This window comes from Temnothorax curvispinosus, unplaced genomic scaffold (genome assembly GCF_003070985.1).
Source record: "Temnothorax curvispinosus isolate PA1 unplaced genomic scaffold, ASM307098v1 QBEX01000798.1, whole genome shotgun sequence".
In the NCBI taxonomy this organism is placed as follows: domain Eukaryota; kingdom Metazoa; phylum Arthropoda; class Insecta; order Hymenoptera; family Formicidae; genus Temnothorax; species Temnothorax curvispinosus.
Genome location: NW_020210578.1, coordinates 13,499 through 37,154, shown reverse-complemented (window position 1 = coordinate 37,154; position 23,656 = coordinate 13,499). Strand labels below are relative to the sequence as shown.

The 23,656-nt window shown below is 35.4% G+C and overlaps 2 protein-coding genes across 2 annotated transcripts; both read right to left on the bottom strand.

Moving 5' to 3' along the window:
- Nucleotides 1–8,770: 8,770 nt before the first annotated feature.
- On the bottom strand, nucleotides 8,771–9,304 carry LOC112458384. The gene is made up of 2 exons (XM_025021990.1): nucleotides 9,095–9,304; nucleotides 8,771–8,983 (listed from the first exon to the last, which is right to left on the bottom strand). Exons 1-2 carry the CDS (start codon nucleotides 9,278–9,280, stop codon nucleotides 8,792–8,794), a joined length of 378 nt encoding a protein of 125 aa, XP_024877758.1. The 5' UTR covers nucleotides 9,281–9,304; the 3' UTR covers nucleotides 8,771–8,791.
- Nucleotides 9,305–10,978: 1,674 nt separating this feature from the next.
- LOC112458364 (lipase 3-like) lies at nucleotides 10,979–23,467 on the bottom strand. The gene is made up of 8 exons (XM_025021969.1): nucleotides 23,171–23,467; nucleotides 22,714–22,912; nucleotides 21,792–21,906; nucleotides 21,132–21,375; nucleotides 20,842–21,000; nucleotides 13,526–13,610; nucleotides 11,573–11,715; nucleotides 10,979–11,310 (listed from the first exon to the last, which is right to left on the bottom strand). Exons 1-8 carry the CDS (start codon nucleotides 23,375–23,377, stop codon nucleotides 11,134–11,136), a joined length of 1,329 nt encoding a protein of 442 aa, XP_024877737.1. The 5' UTR covers nucleotides 23,378–23,467; the 3' UTR covers nucleotides 10,979–11,133.
- Nucleotides 23,468–23,656: the final 189 nt, after the last annotated feature.

The following is a 23,656-nucleotide window of genomic DNA, read 5'->3' as shown; positions in this document are numbered from 1 at the left end:
CGGGTTTTATATAATGGTATGATTAATATTTTTTAACATTGTTTTGTCTATTTACTATAGTTCGAATTGTTTCCATGCCCTATCCATCGAAAACGAATCGTTCATTAACGAATCTTGAAGCAAATGTGCTACCGATTTATATTGCTTTCGGTTTTCCAAATAAATACCTTTTTTGAAATGTTAGCTTTCGCGCGTATTTTTACCTTAAAGTATATAATCCAGAGAGTATGCAGTTAAATTTTCACGTAAAAATATTGAAAATTTAGAAAGTTATTGAATATTTCGTAAAAAATAGCAATTTTTTGGTTTATAAACCATATTTTGAATTTTTGAACCATAAAACTTTATTAATAACCCTTTACAAACAATCTGACATTCATTTTGAGTGTTGCAATAATGCACCCTTTTAATTTCGGCCAAAAAGAATCAATCCCCCGTTTGTGGTAATTACGCAAAGTAGCGCTGGGTAAAAATGACCCAGTGTGTATTTTATGTCTCAAACAGGTAGTGTGTATGTTAAGGGTTAATAGCGAGTTCGCACAATATACAGGTTCCGAGATATTTGATTAGACGTATTTACCCCGTAGACGTTTTAGCCCCGGTCTCTCCTATTCGTATCTCGTTGCTATAGGGTGCGTTCGGGGAGACGCTATTAGCGCTACCTAGCGCTACTGGCTGTTCGCGGAGCTCTATGATAGCGCTATCAAATGCTGTTGTGACGTCATTACTGGTAGTGTTATACGTCATAACTGCTCGCTACCAACGCTCTTCTTTCCGAGGTAATGCATTAATAGCGTTAGCGTTTACAGGCTCTATGAACAGCGCAATAGTAAATGGTAGTGAATTGCGGCCCGGCGGCGTTTGAAGCAAAATAGTTTGGCGGCGGCAAAGTTTGCCGATAATTTTCTCTTTCAGCGGCGACGGAATTGGCGGGTGATAATTTATCAGCGGCGACGGCGAACGGCGGCGTTAATACATTTTTTTAACAATTTTAACTTTTCATAAATAATATGAACAAAAATAGCAAACAATAAATACTCAGCACTTGTTTTCAAAATACGATCACTTTATTAGCATTACTAATATCTTTTCTTTTACAAAAAAAATAAAATTTATCTTAAAATGTTATTCCTGACCATCATACGTAACAAAAATAAAATGTAATTCACTGTATATAACCATCAGATATCAGACTTCTTTCTTTCTTACTTATTAAACATTTCTTCACATATTAAGTTGTATAAATAATATGAATAATATAACTTATACTTAATGTAAAACTTATTTTACTGACTTTAAATACATATCTTTTATTAATTTGAAATAATTATCGAGAATAAATAATATTTTATTAGATTTTGATTATTTTAACGAAGAACGTTTTGCTGTGATAAGCAAACCTGCAGAAGAAAATGCGCGTTCAGATGCTGAACTTGTAATCGGTATGGCATAAATGCAGCATACCAATTTATACAAATTCGGCAGTGACAACTTCATTTTATTCTACCATTTTAGAGGATCTTCGATAATAGATTCTGACATATGTAAATACTTTTTAACTTCGACAAGAATAGGATCTTCAGGAGGAATAATACTTGTATGTTTCGCAGCCAACTCCAATCGTAATTTTTTAACTCCAAGAAGCTCACACGATTTATTAAAATAATCTGCTTCTTTATTAGATGCCATATTATGAAAAAGTAAAACTAAACGTGAGAATCTAACTTATTATATATATCATAAAAATAATAATCTTATATTTGATGATTAATATAGAAGCTGTTGCAATATAAACTATGTAAGACTTAAATATATACTAGGCTTAATTACAATATTAAGTCTAGATTTTGTAAATCTAGATACTGTAAATTACCTAGACTAGATATTGCTTATTGTTAGATATATAGTTTATAAAAACTGTAATAAAAGTTATATATAGTTTAGTGGACAAAATTCATATACACTAATTTTTTTATTGTATTAAAAGTATAAATTAATTTTATATAGCATATAATCAAATAGAACCAAATATGGATATATTATTAAAAAATATATTTAATTATATTTTTCATTTTATATATAAAAACAATGCCATTCAATTGGACAATAAGTTTTACTAGAACAAAAATATTTGTTAAAATATGATCTAATCTAAAACGTTGCTTAATGTTAATAAATAAAATATAAAAATAATCTAACCTGCTCATTTCTAATATTCAGGGGAACCATTTTGTGGATCATATATATATTAAAAATTCCTTAGGAAATTGCTGCTTGTCTGCGAGATATTCAGCAACACCTCTAACACTTTGAAGAGTCAGATCCAGAAGTGCTCCGCAAACATGAATTTCATAAATTTAAAATCGCTTTTTTATATTTTGTAAAATAGTTTCTTTAAGTTGTTTTACTACGAATGAATCGTATTCATTTACACACATACTACTCTCAACTTCTGCCCTGAAAATATTAAAGATGTAATTGATACAACACAGCATCTATTAACTCAGCTTTTTAAATTTGGCGGCGCAGGGCATACGAAACGCTACGCTAGTACACGCTACTGCTGTTCATGGAGCTCGCATTCGCTAGCGCTATCATGGCTCCACGAACGGAGTTAATAGCGTTAGCTTGGTAGCGCGGTAGCGAGCTCCCCGAACACTATGTACGTGTGAGTCTCGATCTTGACGATGCGATCGTCAAAGACCGGCTCGCTTCCGATGTTGAGAATTTCAGTCACCGTTCAAATGTTTCGCACCGCGAATCCCAGAGATTGTAAAAACTTTTGACGCGTTGAGCTTCTTTCTCGTCGCTTGTTTAACGCCACCGAATGTCGACTTGACGATATCGTCGAGCGGTGCAGCCGTAAAGATATTACTGTTATCTGTGTCGCGTGCTCCAAGTCGTTCAACACTAGCATCTCATATGTCGCGCGTACACTCACGCTCACGCATACACTGGCGCGTTATCGCTCTCGCCGTCGTACGTGCAATCTGACGGTGATCTCTTCTCCGCGAAAATCGAGCAATCGTCCGTCTTGATCAGCGACGCGTATCGTTAGATTTGTAACGCTCCGCGCGATGATCGGCAGATAACACCGGCACACAAAAAAAATAAAATGTCGAGTGCGAAGACTGCCACATGGTAGGTTCTATTCCTTGCGATGTATCTAAAGACCTGAAAGCAGTCCCACCTCGAGATTGGCTCTTGATTCCATTCTACAGGCCTGGTGAGGGGGTGAAGTTTGAAAAATAGATTCGATTTTTTTCAACCTCATACTTCCTGCAAACGAAGCAGAAGCAATTCGCGTTATCTATACAAACGTGCAAATAGTTACGGTTACATGATGACGACGCCCGCGGTCCCGCTTTCCCAACCTGACTGGATAGGCCAGTCAAATTAGACAAAAAAAAAGGCTTTTGCTCGAAAGTGATACGAACTTTTTTATTCATTTTTATGCGTGTTCCGGGTGTTTAGAAAAGCTTATTTATGAGTTGTCGTGTTATTTAACCCAGAGCTTTTTGAGGGGGGAAGGAAAAACCAAAATTTTCGCGGTTTTTTGCATTTATCTCGTTTCAATTAATAAATAGCACTTTTTCGCTCCGTAGAAAGTTGTAGGGCTTGAAAAAACGAAGAAAATGAGCGGTGACTCGTTCCGATTCGTCAAAAATTGAGCCCAGGGGAGCCTCCGGAAGTCGCGCGTGTCGAACCGAGCGTTCGGAACTCGGCGCGTTTTTCGCTTCTGTCTCTGGCTCGTGTTGTTCGTTGTGAATTTTTATCCCCGCCATTAACTCATGTACACACCGTTTTTATTATGTTAATCTTCCAATTTCTACTAACGCTTCACTCACGACATGTCAGAGCGACAGGTATGTACATTTTTAACACTGCGACTTACTGGTCTGTAATGCTCCGTAAATAATAATTTGTGATTGTAATTTTAATACTGATACATTGCGTTTTTTAACATATTAATATCGCAATTGCGACTCTGATTCACGGTTTAGAAAGGACAATAATCGAATCTCTCCTTTCTATCTGGTCTTCCAACCCAGGAGTAAACGTCGAAGGTGCGATCGATTCGGAGCATTTGCATATCCTGACAGACTACCGAACATTCGTATGATTTTTATTTTATTGATTTGACTGCGCTTTTCTACTGATTGACTCATTTTATCGCGATTGACTGTAATTTATCGTTTGAAATTTTCATGTATTATTTTCATTTTTACGCTGAAGATGACACAAAAAAGTGTTGAAACGTCCGAATTTGTATTAACTAATATATTTTATTATTGACTTATTTTGATTGCGCATTAATTACCACGCGTGGCTCTGATTGCCTCTCTCACTTCCCTTTATTTGATTTATTCAGGAGAGCCTATATATATTTCGTTTATTCAATTTTTAATTTATATTTGTGTATGCATATAATTTTTCCTTGCTTAATATTTAAATTATGTAGAGATCCATTTATGAGAAATTCAACGTAGGGAAAGCCACCGCGTTAAATGCTGGAAATTGGAATATCGTTACAATTTTTCCGTCTATAATTCGATTCGACGACATGTTTGTTGATATGCAATTCGCTAACAATGCGTTCCGAAATGAACGTAAGCGCTTACGCTTGATCACGCTCACACTGCCCTACCTTGCAGAAATAAGCGTTTGTCAGCAGAAGTTATGACGTCAACGATGACGTCATTAGTCGATCCGTAAGCGCTTACAACGCCAAAGCGAACGACGTGAGTAATGCTCATAAGCGCTTACAGCACGTGAGCGTCCAAACCGAACGCACCCATTGAAGTACACTGAAAAAAAAATCAATTACATGTGCTATTACGGGGTGCCAAAAACATAAGTAGTTAATTCAATTGTATTATTATTAGACCCAAATATCTGGATTATTAAACCAATAACTTAATTATTATTATTAGATTTGATTATAAAAATAAATAATTTAATTATTGGTTTAATAAATCCAGATGTGTTTGGCACTCCGTGTGTTTGAGCGCGCGCGATGGTTGGTCAGGAACGGGAGGATCGGTTTTGGATCTCGACAGAGTTCTGATTTTAATAACGATGAGTTTATTTTCACAAACAGTCTACAAGAAAGTTCTCGAATGATCACAATTTTTGTTTCAGATTCGCGACAACTTGCTTTACGAGAGACGACGGTGTCTATTGCGAGCGAGAGCGAACAAGTCCTCTTCCATTACCGCGCTACATTTATTTATAAGTTCGGTGACGGTGTGACGTCTCATCCATCAGACCAATGGACTCGCTTCCCTTGAAGGAATTGGCGGTCACCGCGTAGCGTCGCGTTGCATAATATAGGACCGGAGCTGGTTACGTCACGTCTCCACGCCGATTTCCGTGACGGGGTTGGTGGATGAGACGTCACGTGATGGAAGCGCACGTGCTTGGAGCACTCCGCTATACGGAGGCTGTCCTGATTGCCGTTGGTTGTTGTCAATTTCACCGCGTGACTTTTCGACTTTACCTCCGACTCACCAATGACAAACAGGAGGAATAACAAATAATACGGTGTTTTTCCTTTCACCAAATTCTCTCGACATGTCTCGAGAAGAAAACCATCGACGTCTCTTTGCGTTATTGCCCGATTCTAATTCTACTTTCGGACACCGTGATAGCACTTTAATTGAAGCAACAACTTTTTTTCTTAGTGTATAAGAAAAGTGATAATATTTATAATATATTTATATATATTTATGATATATTTATTTATATTTATAATATTTATTTACATGTTCTGGACATTTATACGACTTTTTGCATCATTCAAAGACTTGCGTTTCGAACATGATCTTTTGCGTTTCAAACATGCCTTAGTAGATGCGGAAACTGACACATTTTCTTCAGAGAACGAGGAATGAAACGTAAACGTTTCGATGCACTAAAAAAATTTTTATATAAAAACATATTTAAATGGTAAATGTTTACAATTAAGGCCCCACTTCAGATGACCTTGACCTTGACATATGTTGTCAAGGTCACCCTCCTGAGTGACCTTCAGAAGGTTTTAGTCGGGGGTCGCTTCTTATTACAAAGTTATAAACAAAAAAAGTTTGGAAAATATAGCAGCTATTTTGAGTATTGGAAGGCATAAATGACTAATATATATGTCGAAATAGTTCGCGCATACACTTTTCACGCAAACCGAGGTTTACGCACACCTCCCCTGCTTTCGGGGGAGGTGCGGTAGTCCCGAAATAGTTCACGCATACACTTTTCACGCGAACCGAGGTTCACGCACACCCCCCCCCCTGCTTTCGGGGGAGGTGCGGTAGTCCCGAAATAGTTCACGCATACACTTTCCACGCGAACCGAGGTTCACGCACCCCCCCCTGCTTTTGGGGGAGGTGCGGTAGCCCCGAAATAGTTCACGCATACACTTTTCACGCGAACCAAGGTTCACGCACACCCCCCCTGCTTCGGGCCGGCCCGAACTATTTCGGGGCTACCGCACCTCCCCCGAAAGCAGGGGGAGGGGTGTGGGTGAACCTCGGTTCGCGTGGAAAGTGTATGCGTGAACTTTTCATGCGTGGAAAGTTAATATGCGAGATGCCACATGTGTTAGATAACGCGCTTTAAAAGTATTCAACTGTTTAAAGCGCGTCATCTAACCCATGTAAGTATTCTCTGCTTTAACAAAAAGACTTCAATTTATCAACAATTTACTACTTTAAATGTTGTGTTTTGGTAAAGCAGCGACTTTCTCGCGAAATAAAGTATTCTCTGCTTTAAAGAAAAACGTAATATTAGTCGTTTACGCCTCTCAGTACTTAAAATAACGGCTATATTTTTGAAACTTTTTTTGTTTATAACTTTTTAATAAGAAGCGACCCCCAACTAAAACTTTCTGAAGGTCACTCAGGAAAGTGACCTTAACAACATATGTCAAGGTCAAGGTCATCGGAGGTGGGGCCTTAATTGTACACATTTACCTTTCTTTTTTTTGTATGATCTTTGTTCGTGTGTACAAGACAAATAATAAGAAAAAGAATTAAAAAATAATTAAAAGGATAATTTTTGCATTAAAAAAAATAAATAGTCTGTGCAAATGTGAAAAACTAGTTCATATATAATCATATATAATCATATTATTTTCTAATTCTTTTTCTTATTATTTTTCCCGTACATACAAACAGAGATTATATACAGAAGAAAAAAAAACTTATATATAAACATATTTTATATGATATTTTATATAATATTATATAATTATATATATTTAGATATTTGTTTTATATAAAAATTTTTTATCGTGACGTTTCGGCACGTACTGTTGTCGCCAAGTTAACACTTGAATATTGAAACGGATCGTCACGTGACCCACCGATGATGGAACACAAGCGCCGCGAGTGGTAACATTTAACACTCAACTTTCGCCCAAAATCAGGCCAGGTTTTTGCGGGTACCAAGTATGGAAATCAGTCTTCTTATATCTTACTCCCTGATCAGTACTATGGTTAATTAACTTAATTATTTCTTCTTATTTTCAGGTTTCCATCACGGATGCCTCGTCTGCGTCGCCGACCCATGGATCATTGATGCTGACCACCGACCAGGATCAACACACGAACAAGATAGACGACCACCGCTCGACCGAGGTAAGTATAAGTATCGTGGTTAATTAACTTAATTAATACTGCTTATTTTCAGGTTCCCGCCACGGATGGCTCATCTGCGTCATCGACTGTTGAAGCACCGATGATAATCTCCGACCCGGATCAACTCCTGCCCAAGATGGCTGACATCCGCTTGATCAGGTAAGTAGAAGGTAAGTAATTGATAATTCCGTAGATATTTTCACAAATGATTATTCCATTTATTCAGAATATTTGTTTCACACAGATGGTTGTTCACAATTATCGATCCCGCGCAAGATAGCGGTCGCACGTCTCGCCAAGTGCGTAATTTCGTATTCTAAGCTGGCACTATAATGCCGTTCGCCTTCGTAATGACGAATGTTAACGCGTTATGCGGGCGTTCCCGGTTATTTTGGACGTCGAGGTAATCTTATTTCGTAACTCCGGTAATTATCGCGGGACTTAGCACGACACACCGAGATATACGCGCGAGATAGGTGTTACCTCTGCGATCGCCCCCGAGAGACTGCCTCGAGTGTCGTCGCTCGCTGTGGCCCCCCACCTTCGAGGTTTTACCCCCACCACGGCTCCATGGCCGCTTTCTCTTTCTGTAATTTTTCACGCGACGCAATAACAAGAGTTGTTTACCACTTGCGAACGTGCCAGATGTTCCCGACGGAAAATTCCACGCGCCTCGCCTTACGGACGACGCACTTTCTCGCCCGGGTAGTGGTTTTCCACCCCCTTTATTTTTCGGATTTCTACGACGCCGACCTGCGCGCACGTCGTCTCCGACGCTTCTATAAACGTTTCCGGACCGACTTCCTGGAGAAGATGTCCAGGTATACTTCGCGGTGTCTGCCGTTGAAGGCAACCTCCGGTGATCGCTTCCCCAATCCTTAATCGCTAGATTCGGCGCGTTGTTCTTGTAGCCAATATCCGGGTAGCGAGTTTGTGGACCGTCCCCGTAACTTCCGTCCGGACGGTCGGATTTCGACGGCAATCGGTTCCCCGGGTGTCCCAGGTCATGTTCTCGAATCATCGCATGGTTTTCCCTGGGGATAACGCCTGGTCCGCAATCTCCTTACCTGGTGCCCGGATCGCGACGCTATCCGGCCCTGGCTCTATTTTGCGCCGCTGCGGTGCGTCATGGATGATTTTCCGCTGCGCGCGCCGCTCGGTTAGGCAATTTGTGTCCGCGGGCTCGCATCGTATCTCCCGGCCACCCTGATTCCGTATCTCGGCTCGCTTTCACGTCCGGGAGCCCTCCGTATGAAGCTCGCGTGTGGCCCGCCGCCTGAATTGTCCACGCTATGTCTCGATCCACGCGCCATCAAAACGAACAAATAAATTTTCACGGCCGAGCCGGGCACCTAAGTGCCAAGGAAAACTAAATGTATATGGCTCGGCAAAAGTAATTCTTACACCCAGGTGTGCCGTAGCTCGGTGCACGTTGTCGCGCTACTTAACCCTAACTTACTTACTACCGCGTCGGACGGAACTAGTCGATGGAGGCCCTCCGCGCTTCCCCGCGTGGGTTGCGTGGTTGTCCTCGTTCCCCTCGGTTGCCGACATAACGCATACGGTTGCAAGGTGAGCCTTATATTGTATTGCTGGCAAAGATATGTCTTGCGAATGTCATGATTTTGCTTCGCCGAAGGTTTGCTCATATTAGCCTCCAACTAAAATTTACTTACGAGTTAGTCTTACCATTATGCGCCGCTTAGCGGCGTCGTTGCAAACTAGCATAAAAAAATGCGCTACCATGCATTTTTCTTAATTAAGAATATTTCATAATATTTCAAAAATATTTGAAAAAAAGTTTATAGAACCAATAATAAATTATAATAAATTTAAAATATTTTTTAAATATTTTGGAACAAGATTATAAAACAATAAATATGTAGATTTGAATTAATATTTCAAAAATATATTTCAAATATTTAAGAAAATATTGTCTGAGTGATAAAGAACATTTAAAAAAATTTTTTTAAAAGATTCTTAAAATATTCTTAAAAATGTTATCACAAAAGGTTTTTAAACTATTTTAAAATGTTTCTTACAATGTTTTTATAGAAATATGTAGAAATATTTTTTAAAAATATTGGTAAAACTCCACAATTAGGGCCTATACGAGAAATCAATTGGCAGGGGGTAAATCTTATGTATTCTTGCCCTCTGAATCCGAAATTGTTGATAAAACTTAGAGGTCGCTTGTATTTTCTAAGATAAGATGTATACTTTAGGGTCCGACGAAAAATCAAGTAAACACAGATCTCGTGTTGTCACGATACGAAAATCATAACAAACACATAACAGCTCCAAATTTTATCAGGCTTGTTCAAGGAAGGTATAAGCAATTCTTCTTCCAGTTATGATCTAAGATATTGACAGTAGGGTAAAGTGCATATTTCGGATCAGATTCTTAATTCGGATCAGCAGTAATGCCTCTCTAACCGACTGTACCTATCATATGTGGATTTTTTTCGCTAGTTGTCTATAAGGGATAGCTATAGACAATAGCGAAAAAAATCCACATATGATAAATACAGCCGGCTAGAGAGGCATTACAAATTTGCTGATCTGCATTTATAAAATCTGATCCGAAATGTGCACTTTATCCTACACATATAGGCGGGAGAGGGGCTGCCGCCCCTCTCCCGCAAGCAGAGGTTGGTGGGGGACCTCGCTTTGCGTGGAAAGTATAATGCTGTCCAGAAAACCATTCACGCGAAGCGAGGTTCACTCCATCCCACCCCATATCTGCTTATAGGGCAAAACGAGATTTATCATTGAACGGTTCGCGTTTTCAACTTTCTAGGCGAAACAAGGTCCACTCCCACCCTTCTCTGCTTGCGGGGGAGGGGCTACCGCTCCTCTCCCGCTTAAGTGTGCACTGTCTATACACACATATCAGTAAATTACTTCCCTTAGCATTGACAGAACCGACAAAACTCTTATATTTCTCTATTTTTGTTCATAACTTTTAAATAAGCAATGACCGCCGATTAAGTTTCAAGGAAAAGTGTTACTCAGGGTCATGTCCTTGACAATATATTACAAAATTATGGAAATTGGGAGTGGCTCCTTAATACTAAATATTTACCGCATTTTTTCTCATTTTCATGACGATATCTTAGAAAATACAAGCGACCCCCAAGTTTTATCAAACAGTTTCGGATTCAGGGGACAAGAATACATAAGATTTACTTCCAATTAATTTCTCGTATAGGCCGTAATTGTGGAGTTTTACCAAAATATTTTTTGCTGTATGGGTAGTTTATCTCATAGTGTTCTCTTTTTAATCTTATCACAACATAGCCTAATTAACATAATAATTGCAATAATTTTATATTGACAAATTTTATGTGAATTTAAAGAAATACACACACACGCGCGCGCGCGCGCACGCATATAGTTATTTAATCAATTTTTTAGCAATTCTACGTTTACTACCATTTCAAATTATATGTACGGAGAGTTTAGGATTTCTCTCCATTTAATTTACATTTATCGATTAAATTTATTTCATAGACTTATTTTGGTCAGTATCAAACTTTTGTATTAGTTCCAACACACGATCGTATAAAAGAGTTTTCGCGTTGATTGCCCACACGAAATCTGCATGATTGAAAAGTTTAAATGGAACTTTCTCAGTTAGAAGAACATTTGGTAAGTGTTTGCCAAGTTCCAACGCATTCTGAAAATCAAAAACCCAATAATGAATGAAAGAACGATATTAATAACGAGATGATTTAAATACATGAAGAGTAGAAAATCGACCTGATTGATATAAATCAGCTGTTTTTCTTTTTATACTTTGCATTACATTTAATCGGATTCTTTCGTATTGTTAACAATTTACGTGATTACCATTTCATCATGTTTGTGTAAATATTTCTTTCTTTTGCTTTTACTTGTGAGTAAAAATTAGACAATAAAAAACTTAACGTAACTGTTACCTCTTCTGTGACAATCATATCATTTGTTGAGTAAAATATAATTATTGGAGCAATTATCTTTTTGAGATCATAACTTGGGGGTGTTTTCTGTTTGTATCGCTTATAGTTTTCAGCTATTCCATAATCATAGTTTCTAAAGTCATCTGCAACAAGCAACAATCAATATTAAATTAATCGTACATCTAGAAATGCGTGCCTATAACTTAAAAATATATTTGAAAAAAAATTAAATAATTACATGCATATAATTATAAATTAACCTGTAGTAGAAAATTATGTAAATAATTAATTTACATCCTTCAGTAATATTTTATCTTAAACGACAAGAAATGTTTATTGTAACATCACATCAACTAGAATATTGCTTTATAAAAGAGAATTCCCTTATGGAAAAATACACTCAACTTTTGGTGTTAACCGTTAAAAAGACACCATAGAAAAACCCTTAAAATTGGGTGTGATTTTGGACCGCTAATTGAAGATTAACCATCATTTGAAAGTTAACCTTCAATTGGCGGTCCGAAATCACACCCAACTTTTTAAGGGTTATCCTTTGGATGATGGTTAACCTTCAAGTGATAGTTAACTTTCAATTAAAAGTTAATCCTTAACCCTTAGTCTGCAAACATGGGTCGTTTTCGTCCGGGCAAAAATCAAATGTAGTTGTAACTTTTGAACACGGGAAGGGAGGGTGCTACTATGCCTCCGTAAAAAAAAATTATGCTCCTTGAGGACCCGCTTACCGACTTTCACCGTGCCCTTCCACCTCCGGCCGTCGCAGCAGACACTTGAATTCTTCTCCGGACGAAAACGACCCACCTTTTGAGTCAACGTTAGTCAAAACTGTAAATAACTTTTTTTTGTTTTTCCGTTTTAAAGTATTCATTGTGTCCGTAAAAGTGTCACAAAAACATCTGACCGCGAAAAAAAAATTACAAAAATATTTTTGTTCAATTTTTCTAGGAAATGGCGCACGGTCAGGCGAGGAAGTTTCTTGAACATTGCGTCCTCGCGAGGAGAAGAATGTGACCCTTAACTATTGACTTTTTATTGATTTTATTACTAATTTTTGAATTATTATATATTTATTACTGTTTTTACTAGGAAATTTGGGGCTAATTTATTGGCAATTTTGAGGTCGCAAACTTAAGCATTTAATTTCAAAATAATTGCATGCAATATTTTTTTTATGAGAGCTACACTTTTCCCCTTCAATTTTTTTTTATTTGTTTTGATATCTTCATTTGTCTTAAAGTTATGATTTTTTGAGTAAACAAACGACTATACCCCTAGTTGCTTCATTTTTTAAATAAAAATATATTTAAAAAATTAAATTGTTTATAATTTTATGATTGATACTTCAAATTGAAGGTTTGAATTACCTCCACACACGCGCGCGCGCGCGCGCGCGGGGGTGCAAGGGAGAGCCTTCGGCCCCCCTCCCGTACCCACCTCCGCCGGTAGGCAACGTGGACCTCGCTTTATAACTTAAAGTACATACATTTTATACAGAACGCGTCGTGGACGTTTCTCAAATGCACACATCGCGTTGTGGACGATCAGCACCGTCTACAAAAGTACTGACTTGCACGACTACACGTATTAGACAATTGACAAGCGCGCCGGCGACACGTTAGAACGCGAATTCACTAAAAGCAATCAATCAATTCTAGTTTTAACTAAATTATTTTAGTTAAAACGCGAATTTACTAAAGCGGTCAGTTAATTCTAATTTTAACTGAATTATTTTAGTTAAAACGCGAATGTACTAAAGCATTCGGTCAATTCTAGTTTTAACTAAATTCTTTCAGTTAGAACGCGAATTACCGAAAGGGCTTAGTTAAAATTAGAATTTACCAGTAAATTCGGGTTTTGACGGATTTCGGGTTTTAACTGTAACATATATATATAATAAGGTTTTATATTCTGTTTTAGAAAAGAGGGAATACTCACTTATACGTATATTTTGGTAAAAATGCTCTAATGTTTGTGTAGAAGTACCAGCTGGAAGATAGGAGAATAAATCTGGCAGGATTGTCTATAACAGAAATAATTTATATAAATAAAAAGGCATAAAGCGACTGAAACTAGAAAAGGAGATTAGGGAGTGGCTAGAACCGTCACAGTAAGTTTATTTCATTATAAAAAATTAGAAAAATCATAAAATATAAGTATTTACACACATTATAAACATCGTATTACGTTTGACTTTTCCCGGGAAAAAGAAGATTATGTATAATTATAAACATATATATATATGATTATATGTAATTATATATGAAATTTGGTACTTTATATAAAATTATATATGGGTCCATATATCATTATATATGCCATAGACATATATAATGCTAAATATAACTAGATATGAACACTAGATCATATATGCACTCATGTATGGATTAGAGCTGGTGATTTGCTTCGAAAGTTTCGATATTCGAAGCTTCAAAGTTTCAAAAAATATATTTGTGTGAATGGCGAATTCATTTAGAGAACGCTAAAAATATTCTAAATAAAAAGAATTAATTAATATATGTGCTTAAAAAATATATAATTATTCCTAAATTACAATTTTGAAGTATTATAACTAGAGCTCGGAAAAAGAAACGGATACCCACAGGTGCCCGAGTACCCGCCCGTTCGTCCGTAACCCGTGTATACGGATCTGGATCGGTTCCACGAGTGCCTAGATAATTCGAGTACCCGTACGATGTGGGTATCCGTATCGATGCGGGTACCAGCTACCCGTGTCAATACGGATACCCGCTATACCCGCGTGAATACGGGTATTGACGCGCATATAACAGCGTATGCTACAATGCTACAGATTCTGTATATTACACGGAAACGCGTATTGTGATCTGACATTCGTCGCCATGACATCTGATGGTCGAAAGTGAAAACATTGAGGGCTCACATCTCGTGGCATTGTATTGGCGTGCAGTCGTACCGGCTTTGCGTTGTATTTGTATTATTATGGATGTTAAATTTTATTCTCCGCGTTAAAAATCTATGAGCAGAATTAATTATTCAGTTCGCGGTTGTGAAAATAAGGCTCTAAAAACTTTAAATGTTCGATTTTATTGCTTTTCTAGCCCCAAAATTAGTGCTTTATACACGTCAAACATTTATTTGGCAATTTAGAGAAAATTGATCGTTTTAATAAAGTCTGGAAAAGTGCATTAAAAATGAAAAAAGTGACCCTTTATATGGGAAAGTGTTAGCCGTTTTGCGCCATATTTAGTTAAGCCCCGCCTCCATGTCAGATCCCAATACTTGCTCGGTATTCGGCGATATATATTGATCTTTCGGACACCGAGCCAAAATAATATCGGCTTGTAACTGTAAAACTGACAAGCCTGCCTGTCTAGCTCTCCTTCTTAAAGAAGTAAGTGCGGGAGAAGGAACTCAAGAGGTACCCAGAACTGTTACGAAAGATTAATATATCTCCGCTTACCGAGCAAGTCAAATCTCGCACGGACGTCTCAGACCCACGTATACACTAGATGTCATCTTTTTTCTAAGTAATAATTTTGCTAATTTTATTCAAAGTTCATTAAAGATAAAATATTAAATAAACTATGTTCATCAAAAAACTAAAATCGTCAACTACAATGTAAACAGATGTTTTGTGAATTTTTTCAGATTTTTTAAAATACTTTAAGGGGTCATGCTACCATGCAACTATATTTTTTCGATTTTTTTTTTTTTTTTTTTTTTTTTTTAATTTTCTTTAAGTTTGAAAGTTTCTTAAGAACATTTTGAGCTAAGGCCAATGAGCTAAAAAATGCAATTTTATCACATAAGAAACTTGAGTCTTTTTTCTTTTGTGTTTTTCTTGAAACTACATTTTTCAAGTCGGGCGACGTTGTACAGCCGAAACTAATGGTCCGATTGACTTGAAATTTGGCAGGAATATGTCTAAATAGATTTTTTCCAACCTAGCATAGGACTTTTTGGATATGTTGCACCGTTTTTTAATAACATTTTTTTTTAATTTGTTATTTGGAGGCAAAAACCGATGTTTGATTTTAGAATCGAGCGCATTTCCACAATTTTCGAGAAAATTGAAAACGTTATGCTAGGTTTTAGCTATTTTCTTTATTTACAAGAAAATTCTTTATTTAATGGTTTCAAACTATCTATGTGGGCGTGAAAATGTCGCCCGTCCGTGCAGAGGCAGCGCCGCTTCACAAGAATTACTGTACTGGTCACAATTATTAATAAAATCGAATGAAATTTTTATGACTTATACTTAAAATTATGTAGAATAGACCTCTCAAATGTAAATTAATTTTACGCAATAATTGCGGAGAAAAAAATCTAGATTTTATGCTTGGGTAATACTTAAGGAGAGCTCCTTCCTTACCGATTTCGCTGAATTTAGGCTTAATTGACGCGTTTTTGCACAAAACGAACGAATCTGGCAGAAAAAAGTCCCGCTCTGTCCCACGAAGCGAGATATTAACTGTTAAAGTTGACAACTATCAGGTTATAAAACCTAGCTATCATACCAACGAATCATATTACTGTGTTTCGTTAATCTTAACTTAATATCTGTAACAGAAATAATTTGTTAAAGCAGAGAATAGTTGATATATGAAAAGTACATATTTATGTGTACTTTTCATATACCAACTATTCTCTGTTTTAACAAATTATTTATGTTTTGTTAACTTAAACGCTATCTGTAACAGAAATAATTTATTGTTAAAGCAGAGAATGGTTGGTATATGAAAAGTACATATAAATATGTACTTTTCATATACCAACTATTATCTGCTTTAACAATTTTATTTCTGTTTCGTTAACTTCAACGCTTAATATCTGTAACAGAAATAATTTGTGTTCCAAAATATTCTCTGTTGTAACCAAAACCACAAACTTGAAAACCATATATTAAATTTTATTATTTATTAATTGGATTAAAGTTGAGATCTAACATTTCCTTAAAATACACGTGATAACTGTATACGCGGCTATTAAGCGTTAAAGTTAACGAAACAGAAATAAAATTATTAAAGCAGAGAATAATTAGTATATATATGAAAAATACACATAAATATGTATTTTTCATATATCAACTGTTCTCTGCTTTAACAAATTATTTCTGTTACAGATATTAAGCGTTGAGATTAACGAAACACAGTAATATGATTCGTCGGTATGATAGCTATATAGATTTCATAATCTAGCTGATAGTCGTCAACTTTAACAGTTAATATCTCGCTTCGCGGGGCAGAGCGGGACTTTTTTCTGCCAGATTCGTTCGTTTTGTGCAAAAACGCGTCGATTAAGCCTAAATTCTGCGAAATCGGTGAGGAGGGAGCTCTCCTTAAGTATTACGACCTATGCTTGTTTTGGAGACGGTCATGGTGGCAGACCCCTTAAGGTAGGGAAAATAGTGTTAAACATGATAGACCCATGTATGCACTAAGAAGGTAGCGAAAAAATGGAAAGTTAATAAAAGCATTTTTTCATATATACTTTATCCATTTTTGAAGCGTGCGAGAATTTATGTTTTATTACTCTGCATATACGCGTCTCCGTGTAATATACAGATATCTATAGCATACGCTGTTATACTCGCGTCGATACGGGTATCCAAATTAGGGCTGGTAATTTGCTTCGAAGAATTCGATATTCGAAGCTTCGAAAGTTCGAAGTCAACTTCAAAGCTTCGAATTGTTTCGAAGCTTCGGAGTTTCGAAGTTGTCAAAAATAACAGCCCTAGTATGGACACAGTATAAGTAAGAACAGTAGGTTCACTCCCCTAAGAAGTTGGTAAATTAATATGGCGACTTTGGCAATCAATAACATGGCGGCTATCATCTGACAGTTCATTTGGGTTAGATACATCGGCGCGTTAGTTGAATTGTATTTGTATTTATTTAAAAAAAAATTTTTTTAAATAAAATTATGAGTTATAAAGAAAAAAAAAATAAAAATGCATTTACTTATATTTGTGGATATTTATTAAAACGTTGTTTCGTAAAGCATACATGTAAAACATGTAAATTACTTTTAGAAAAAAATAGTGATGTAAATACCTTAAAATTATATAGTTACTTCAGAGCATATAATAATACAGAAAATACGTTTGGTCGTTTGCTTATTCCAAGTTCTATATTTAAACGTTATATTAAAGAATTGCATACAAAATTTTTTGAAAATTTCTCTATTATTAAACAACCTAACGTAGTGCAAACTTTTATAAATATTCTTTCAAAAATAGAGTTTTCCCATTCATGTTCAAATTTTCCGAGAAATTATTTAGTTAAACTTTATATTTTAGAGTTCGTATATTTTATACTTTGAAATTTATTAACCGAGTTTAAAAAACAAAGGAAACATAATAAAATTATGTATACCTCTCAACTACGACATGTTAACACGCGTTGGTCGTCGCTCCACGATAATGTTCTGCTCCGTAGAAAATTTCAATACTGACAACGCTTCATCGCAGTGGTCACTCGTTTATATTTTTAATGCGTTCTCCACTGTCACCGACTTACACGTGTGAGTTATTTTCTGCTCGCATTTAACTGCATACTTTTTTACATTGCTCACTGACCATTGTTTCCAGCGATCAGTTGATTATTTCGGGCAAAATTTTCGAGAATGCCGACGTTTAAGTTTGTGACAAGGAATAGTTACCAGATTGCTTGATAAGGACCCGATCCGAGGGGTCGAAACGTAGCAACGTTTCAATTTATATTGCCATTAGAAGTCGAAACTAATAAACGTTTCTTGTTGATTATTGTTGGCGGAACAAACCATTCTATTTCTAAAATTATGTATTGTTAATACTAATTATATATTATATAATGCATTTTAAAATTTATATTTTACTTCCAATGTAAATAAATTGTGTATTTTTTACTTACAATGTAAAAAATGTGTATTATTTACTTAAAATATGAATAAAATGTGTCGGGACATTTTTGCTTCAAATATTTAATTAATATAATATTTCTTATATTTTTTTCATTTCTTATATAATTATCAAGCGGTTTCTATTATTCAAATAAACCGCGCATGTATTTTTTACTTATGTACGTGTGTTGTAACATTTTTGCTTCGAATATTTAATTAATATATTTCTTATATTTTTTTTCACTTCTTATATAATTATCAAGCGGTTTCTAGTAAGCGGTTCAAATAAAACACGATCAGGCAATCAACATCATGGCGGACGTTTGCCACGAAGAACAATGGATGTTCTTATACTTATACTGTGGTATGGATAAATGTAAGATTTATATGGAAGTACATATAATCCTACATGATTATATCCCAAGTAGCAAGATGACGTCTAAAGACGTCTTATTGACGTTAGAGGATGTCATTATAAGACGTTATTAACACGTTATTTGACGTTACTCTGCTATCTGGGATATAATATTATACAGGCGATTAAAATATATTTAAATATATATATATAATGTTTTATATACAATTTGACATGATTATATATGAGTTCTTATAATTTATACATAAACTTATATATAAATTATATATAAGAATTTATCCATGTAGATTATATATGATTATATATAACCATATATAAACTTTAAATTCGGATTATCCGATGATGGCATCCGATGGGATTTGTTTCTCGTATTTAAAATTTGACAAACAGTGGTATAAGAAGGGTATCAAGACACAGAAGTACGCCAAGCAGCGTCAAGTTATATATAAATATCATGTAAATCAATTCACTTTTGATTCTAGCTTTTGAAAAAATATAGGGGAGACCGGGGTTAAACCGCTAACGGGGTAAATCTGCAAAATCAAATATCTCGGAACCTGTATATTGTGCGAACTCGCTATTAACATTGTAAATGCCGCTTATGGTACCCATGTGACCAACGGAGTTTCGGCAGGTTATCTGCCGTGTTATGATTATTACGAGGGCATACGTGTTTTTGGAAGGTAAAAGTGAAATTTTCTGCGCGTGGAAATATTGTAATATCTGCAATAATATTTACTCGCCAAATCTCGAGGTACGTGATTATAAAGAGTAATGCATGCTGAACACGAATCCAGTGTAGTTTTTTCATTATCGTTAATGTCTAATATTTCGTGGGCGATCAAATCTGAAACTTATGTTTGGGGCTTATCCGCTAGTGAGCACCCGGGGCTAGTCTTGTCACTGTGGCGCGCCGGGCGCACGACTTCAGCTCACGGCGATTTCAGGTTAGGTTTCCCTCGAGCGGCGTGATTCTGTTTTCCCTTGCACATGCGTCAGTTTGTATAGGAGGGAAATGGTACGTACGTATCGTCGCAAAACGGGTGTTTTGGCCGACCAAAAAGATGGCGGACTGTTGTTTTCGAGATCGCTCGCGCTCACGGCACGACTCTGAGATTCCGCGATTTCCGCGCGAGAGTTGACATGCCACGCGCGTGCATGGTAGATCGTCCCGGCCGCGGTAGATCGTCGTCGTCGTCGTCGTCGTCGTCGTGGTGGTGGTGATAGTCGTGGTCGTCGTCGTCGTCGTCGTGGTGTTGGTCGTGGCCGTCATCGTCGTCGTCGTGGTGGTGATGGTGGTGGTGGTGGTCGTGGCCGTCGTCATCGTCGTCGTGCACTCGTCAGGATCTGTATTCACCTGCCTAAATTGTTTTATGGAGTAGGTAAAACAATTATTTTTTAATGTTTCGCATAAAAATTTGAAATAAATTTTTATTTTTCTCTTAAAAAACAATTATTAAAATGTATCCTATCATTTTTCAGGATTAGATGTACGTATATGTATTGAAAATGCAGTGTAACGGATTTACCCCGGGGGGTAACGGTTCAACCCCGGCATTTTTGAGATTTCAATTTTTGCACCGTTGTCGTTTTTGCTCTATATCGGTTAAACAAAGCGACGTAGATAAAAATTTTCTGTATAAATTTTGTAGCTAAAGGTTCACTCTTTACAGTGGTATATCACATTTAACTACAATCATTTATTTTGTTGTTAAAAATCGGCACCAAAAAAAACTAGCGGTCTAGCCCCGGTCTCCCTTACACTTATTTTATCAATCAAATAAATCTTTATTCTTATAATCGAAGTTAACAGAACTCTTTCTTTTTGAATATATATATTGACTATATTTTATGGTCATATATGATTATACATAATTATATATGATTATATGTAATTATATGATTATATGTATGATCATATAGAGACAAAATTCATATATTTAATTGCATTATATATAACTATACATATATAATCTTTTTTTCCCGGGTTGTGTGTCTTATGTATGATAAAACTTACAGTGTTAAGTTGTGCTGGATCAGAACCGACGATTAAAAATAATGCAGTGACGCAAATAATTTGAGTCATCGTATTATCTTTACATAACATTCTTCCTACTGTAACAGTCGCTAAAGATTGTGGGAAAAAATCGTATATTTCACGCTCTCGTAGAACTTCCTGGCACGTGTAAAACAAACAAATCAAGTATTAGTATTTTTAGCATGCACATTAAATAATAAAAATTATGATTCATTGTATTTTAAACACTATATTGCTTGCAATAAGGGGTCGCAGATTATAGCAGTTACCATCAATATTGGATAAATGTTAGCAATTTCATTAATTATAGGTGTCACTTTTATCCAAAAACAAGCAGGAGCCAGACTAATAGCCATTTTTATTTTTATATTATATTCTGGTTTTGTTGACAGAAGAGTGAGCAGCGTAGTACCTCCCATTGAATGACCGATATAATATAAATCTTTTTGCTTTGTATAATTGAGAATGTAATCGAACATGGCCGGCAGATCTTTTGTTCCAATCTCGTAAAAGCTGAAAAGAGTAAGAATTATGATATTATTTTACAAAACATTTTCTCGCCCTCTTCTCTATTTGATAAATGTACGCAATCAATTTACAGTGAGAAAACGAGTAAGAAATAAAAGACTTACAATCTTGAGAATTAAGAGAATACTGTGCAAACTTTAACGTTTATAAAACGTGTTATAAGTTTCCTTTTGTTCATTTTCACACATGCTTTACGTCTTTATTGCATATACTCTTTTAGAAATTCCTGACTTTATATTTATATCACTTGGTAAGTATACTCTATTCAGTACAAGTAACGATTATTTTATCATTTTGCTTCATAAATATCTCATTTTTAGGCAGGTCGTACTTTTGATTTAAAATTTATAAGCTTGAGATCTGATGTTCGCTCAAAATAATTTTTAATACAAGTATTTTACCTATATTGCCAGAATTTGGGATCGTATGTCGTCATATTTACATGCGATCTGCAGTAACTATTTCCTCTTACATTTCCAATCCATACGTCATATCCTTGATCTGTCAATAAAAATGCTGCAACATGAGATAATAATAAGCTAATTGACTATTAGTACGATGTACAAAATCGATGAAATGTATATGAAAATGTGTTTTCTTTTCTAAAATTTAAAATCAGTTTTTCAAAAACATTATATTTTGCAATTTTCAAAACTTTAATAATTTGATTAAGCTTCAAATTTTATTTAATTTCACTTCAAATTGGAGAATAACTAATGTTCTATTATGTCTTTGTAATCTTCTTTGACATCTATATCATGAAAAAACTCTTTATTTCCAATAGCTTGATATTAAAATATTAATATTTTTTGCAATGATTTCTTTACAATTATTTAGATGCATATATATAGCATCAAAAATTAAATCGAATCGATTTATTTAATTAGGTGAAGGGGGGGGATTTTACTACTCCAACCGGAGCTGTGTTTCAAGTCTGACAAATCTAGTCGGCACGCAGTCAAAGGTTGGAAAATATGTAAAATAAAAATATAAATAAAACTTTCTCGCATCATTTACTGCGCTGGTCCTTAGTTAGCCCGGTTTATTCGTACAGATTTTCCATTGGAACCTATACTTCAAATTTTAAAATATTAAATAGTATTGTCTTGACATTTTTATATAAAAAAGGCTTTTTGACTATATTTTAAAATAGCACACTTGCAAAAATGTTACAGCATTAATAATTTTCAAGTTATAAGATTTTAAGGTAAAATCTTTTTTCCGCGTTTTTCCAAAAACGCTATATGGTGAAATTTTAAACAATGCTTTGAATTGATTCGCACGTTACATTAACAACTACATGTTATCAGTAAATATACGTACCAAGATCTTTACCAGGACCGTACATTACCCAGGAATCAGATGAAGCCAAAAGACCGTGTTGCATAAATATAATTTCCTTCTTTTTCTTATTATCCGATAATGGACTTCCAGGTATCCTGTGTATTTTCAAATTGTAACCATCCTCCGTTGTGACGTAGTGCTCCTCAGCGGGATAATTATATCGTTCTATCAAGCCAATCTATGTAAAAAAGAATAGCATATAATATGTAACATCAGCGAGATATCATCGTTTTATCTCTATTTCGATTTCGATTAATTTTAAAAGTCAAAAAATATTTACACAACGTTTAGACACTTTTGGCTTAACAATTTAAGACGACGAAATTGTATATGATATAATTTAATCTATATTTATCATAGAACTACAAAGATAAATTTAATTTACTACAAAATACATGTAAATTCAAGACTAAAACTGAAAAGAATTTTTACTTACAAAATCCAATATTTTTCCACTCATCATTTCTTCGACTCGATCCATTCTTCTTACTCTCACTAAACCAGGGTCCTTAGGAAAGAACAAATTTAAGAATTCGTTTTGAAGAAACGACGATATGTTCTGCAATCTTCCTTCTGACTCTTCTGAGAATGTCATAATAATTAAAAATGCAAGAAACATGAATTTCATATCTGATGTAATCATATCACTTATTGCAAAGTAGATTGTAAGAAAAGTCCTATATGTCGGCACAATCTCACTTAAAATACTTTGTGGCAAACTCGAGGCAACTTATTCCTGTAATACGGTCTGCAATGAGAACAAACGCGATAAGTGCTAAGTCGACAATATAATTTAAAAACATTTATTTTAGTTTAGTTATTATAGTTAATATTAAAAATTCCTATAAGTAGGTTTTGAAAAATAATAAATTTGAAGATAATAATGGAGATACATATGCACATGCACATTTAAACTTTTATA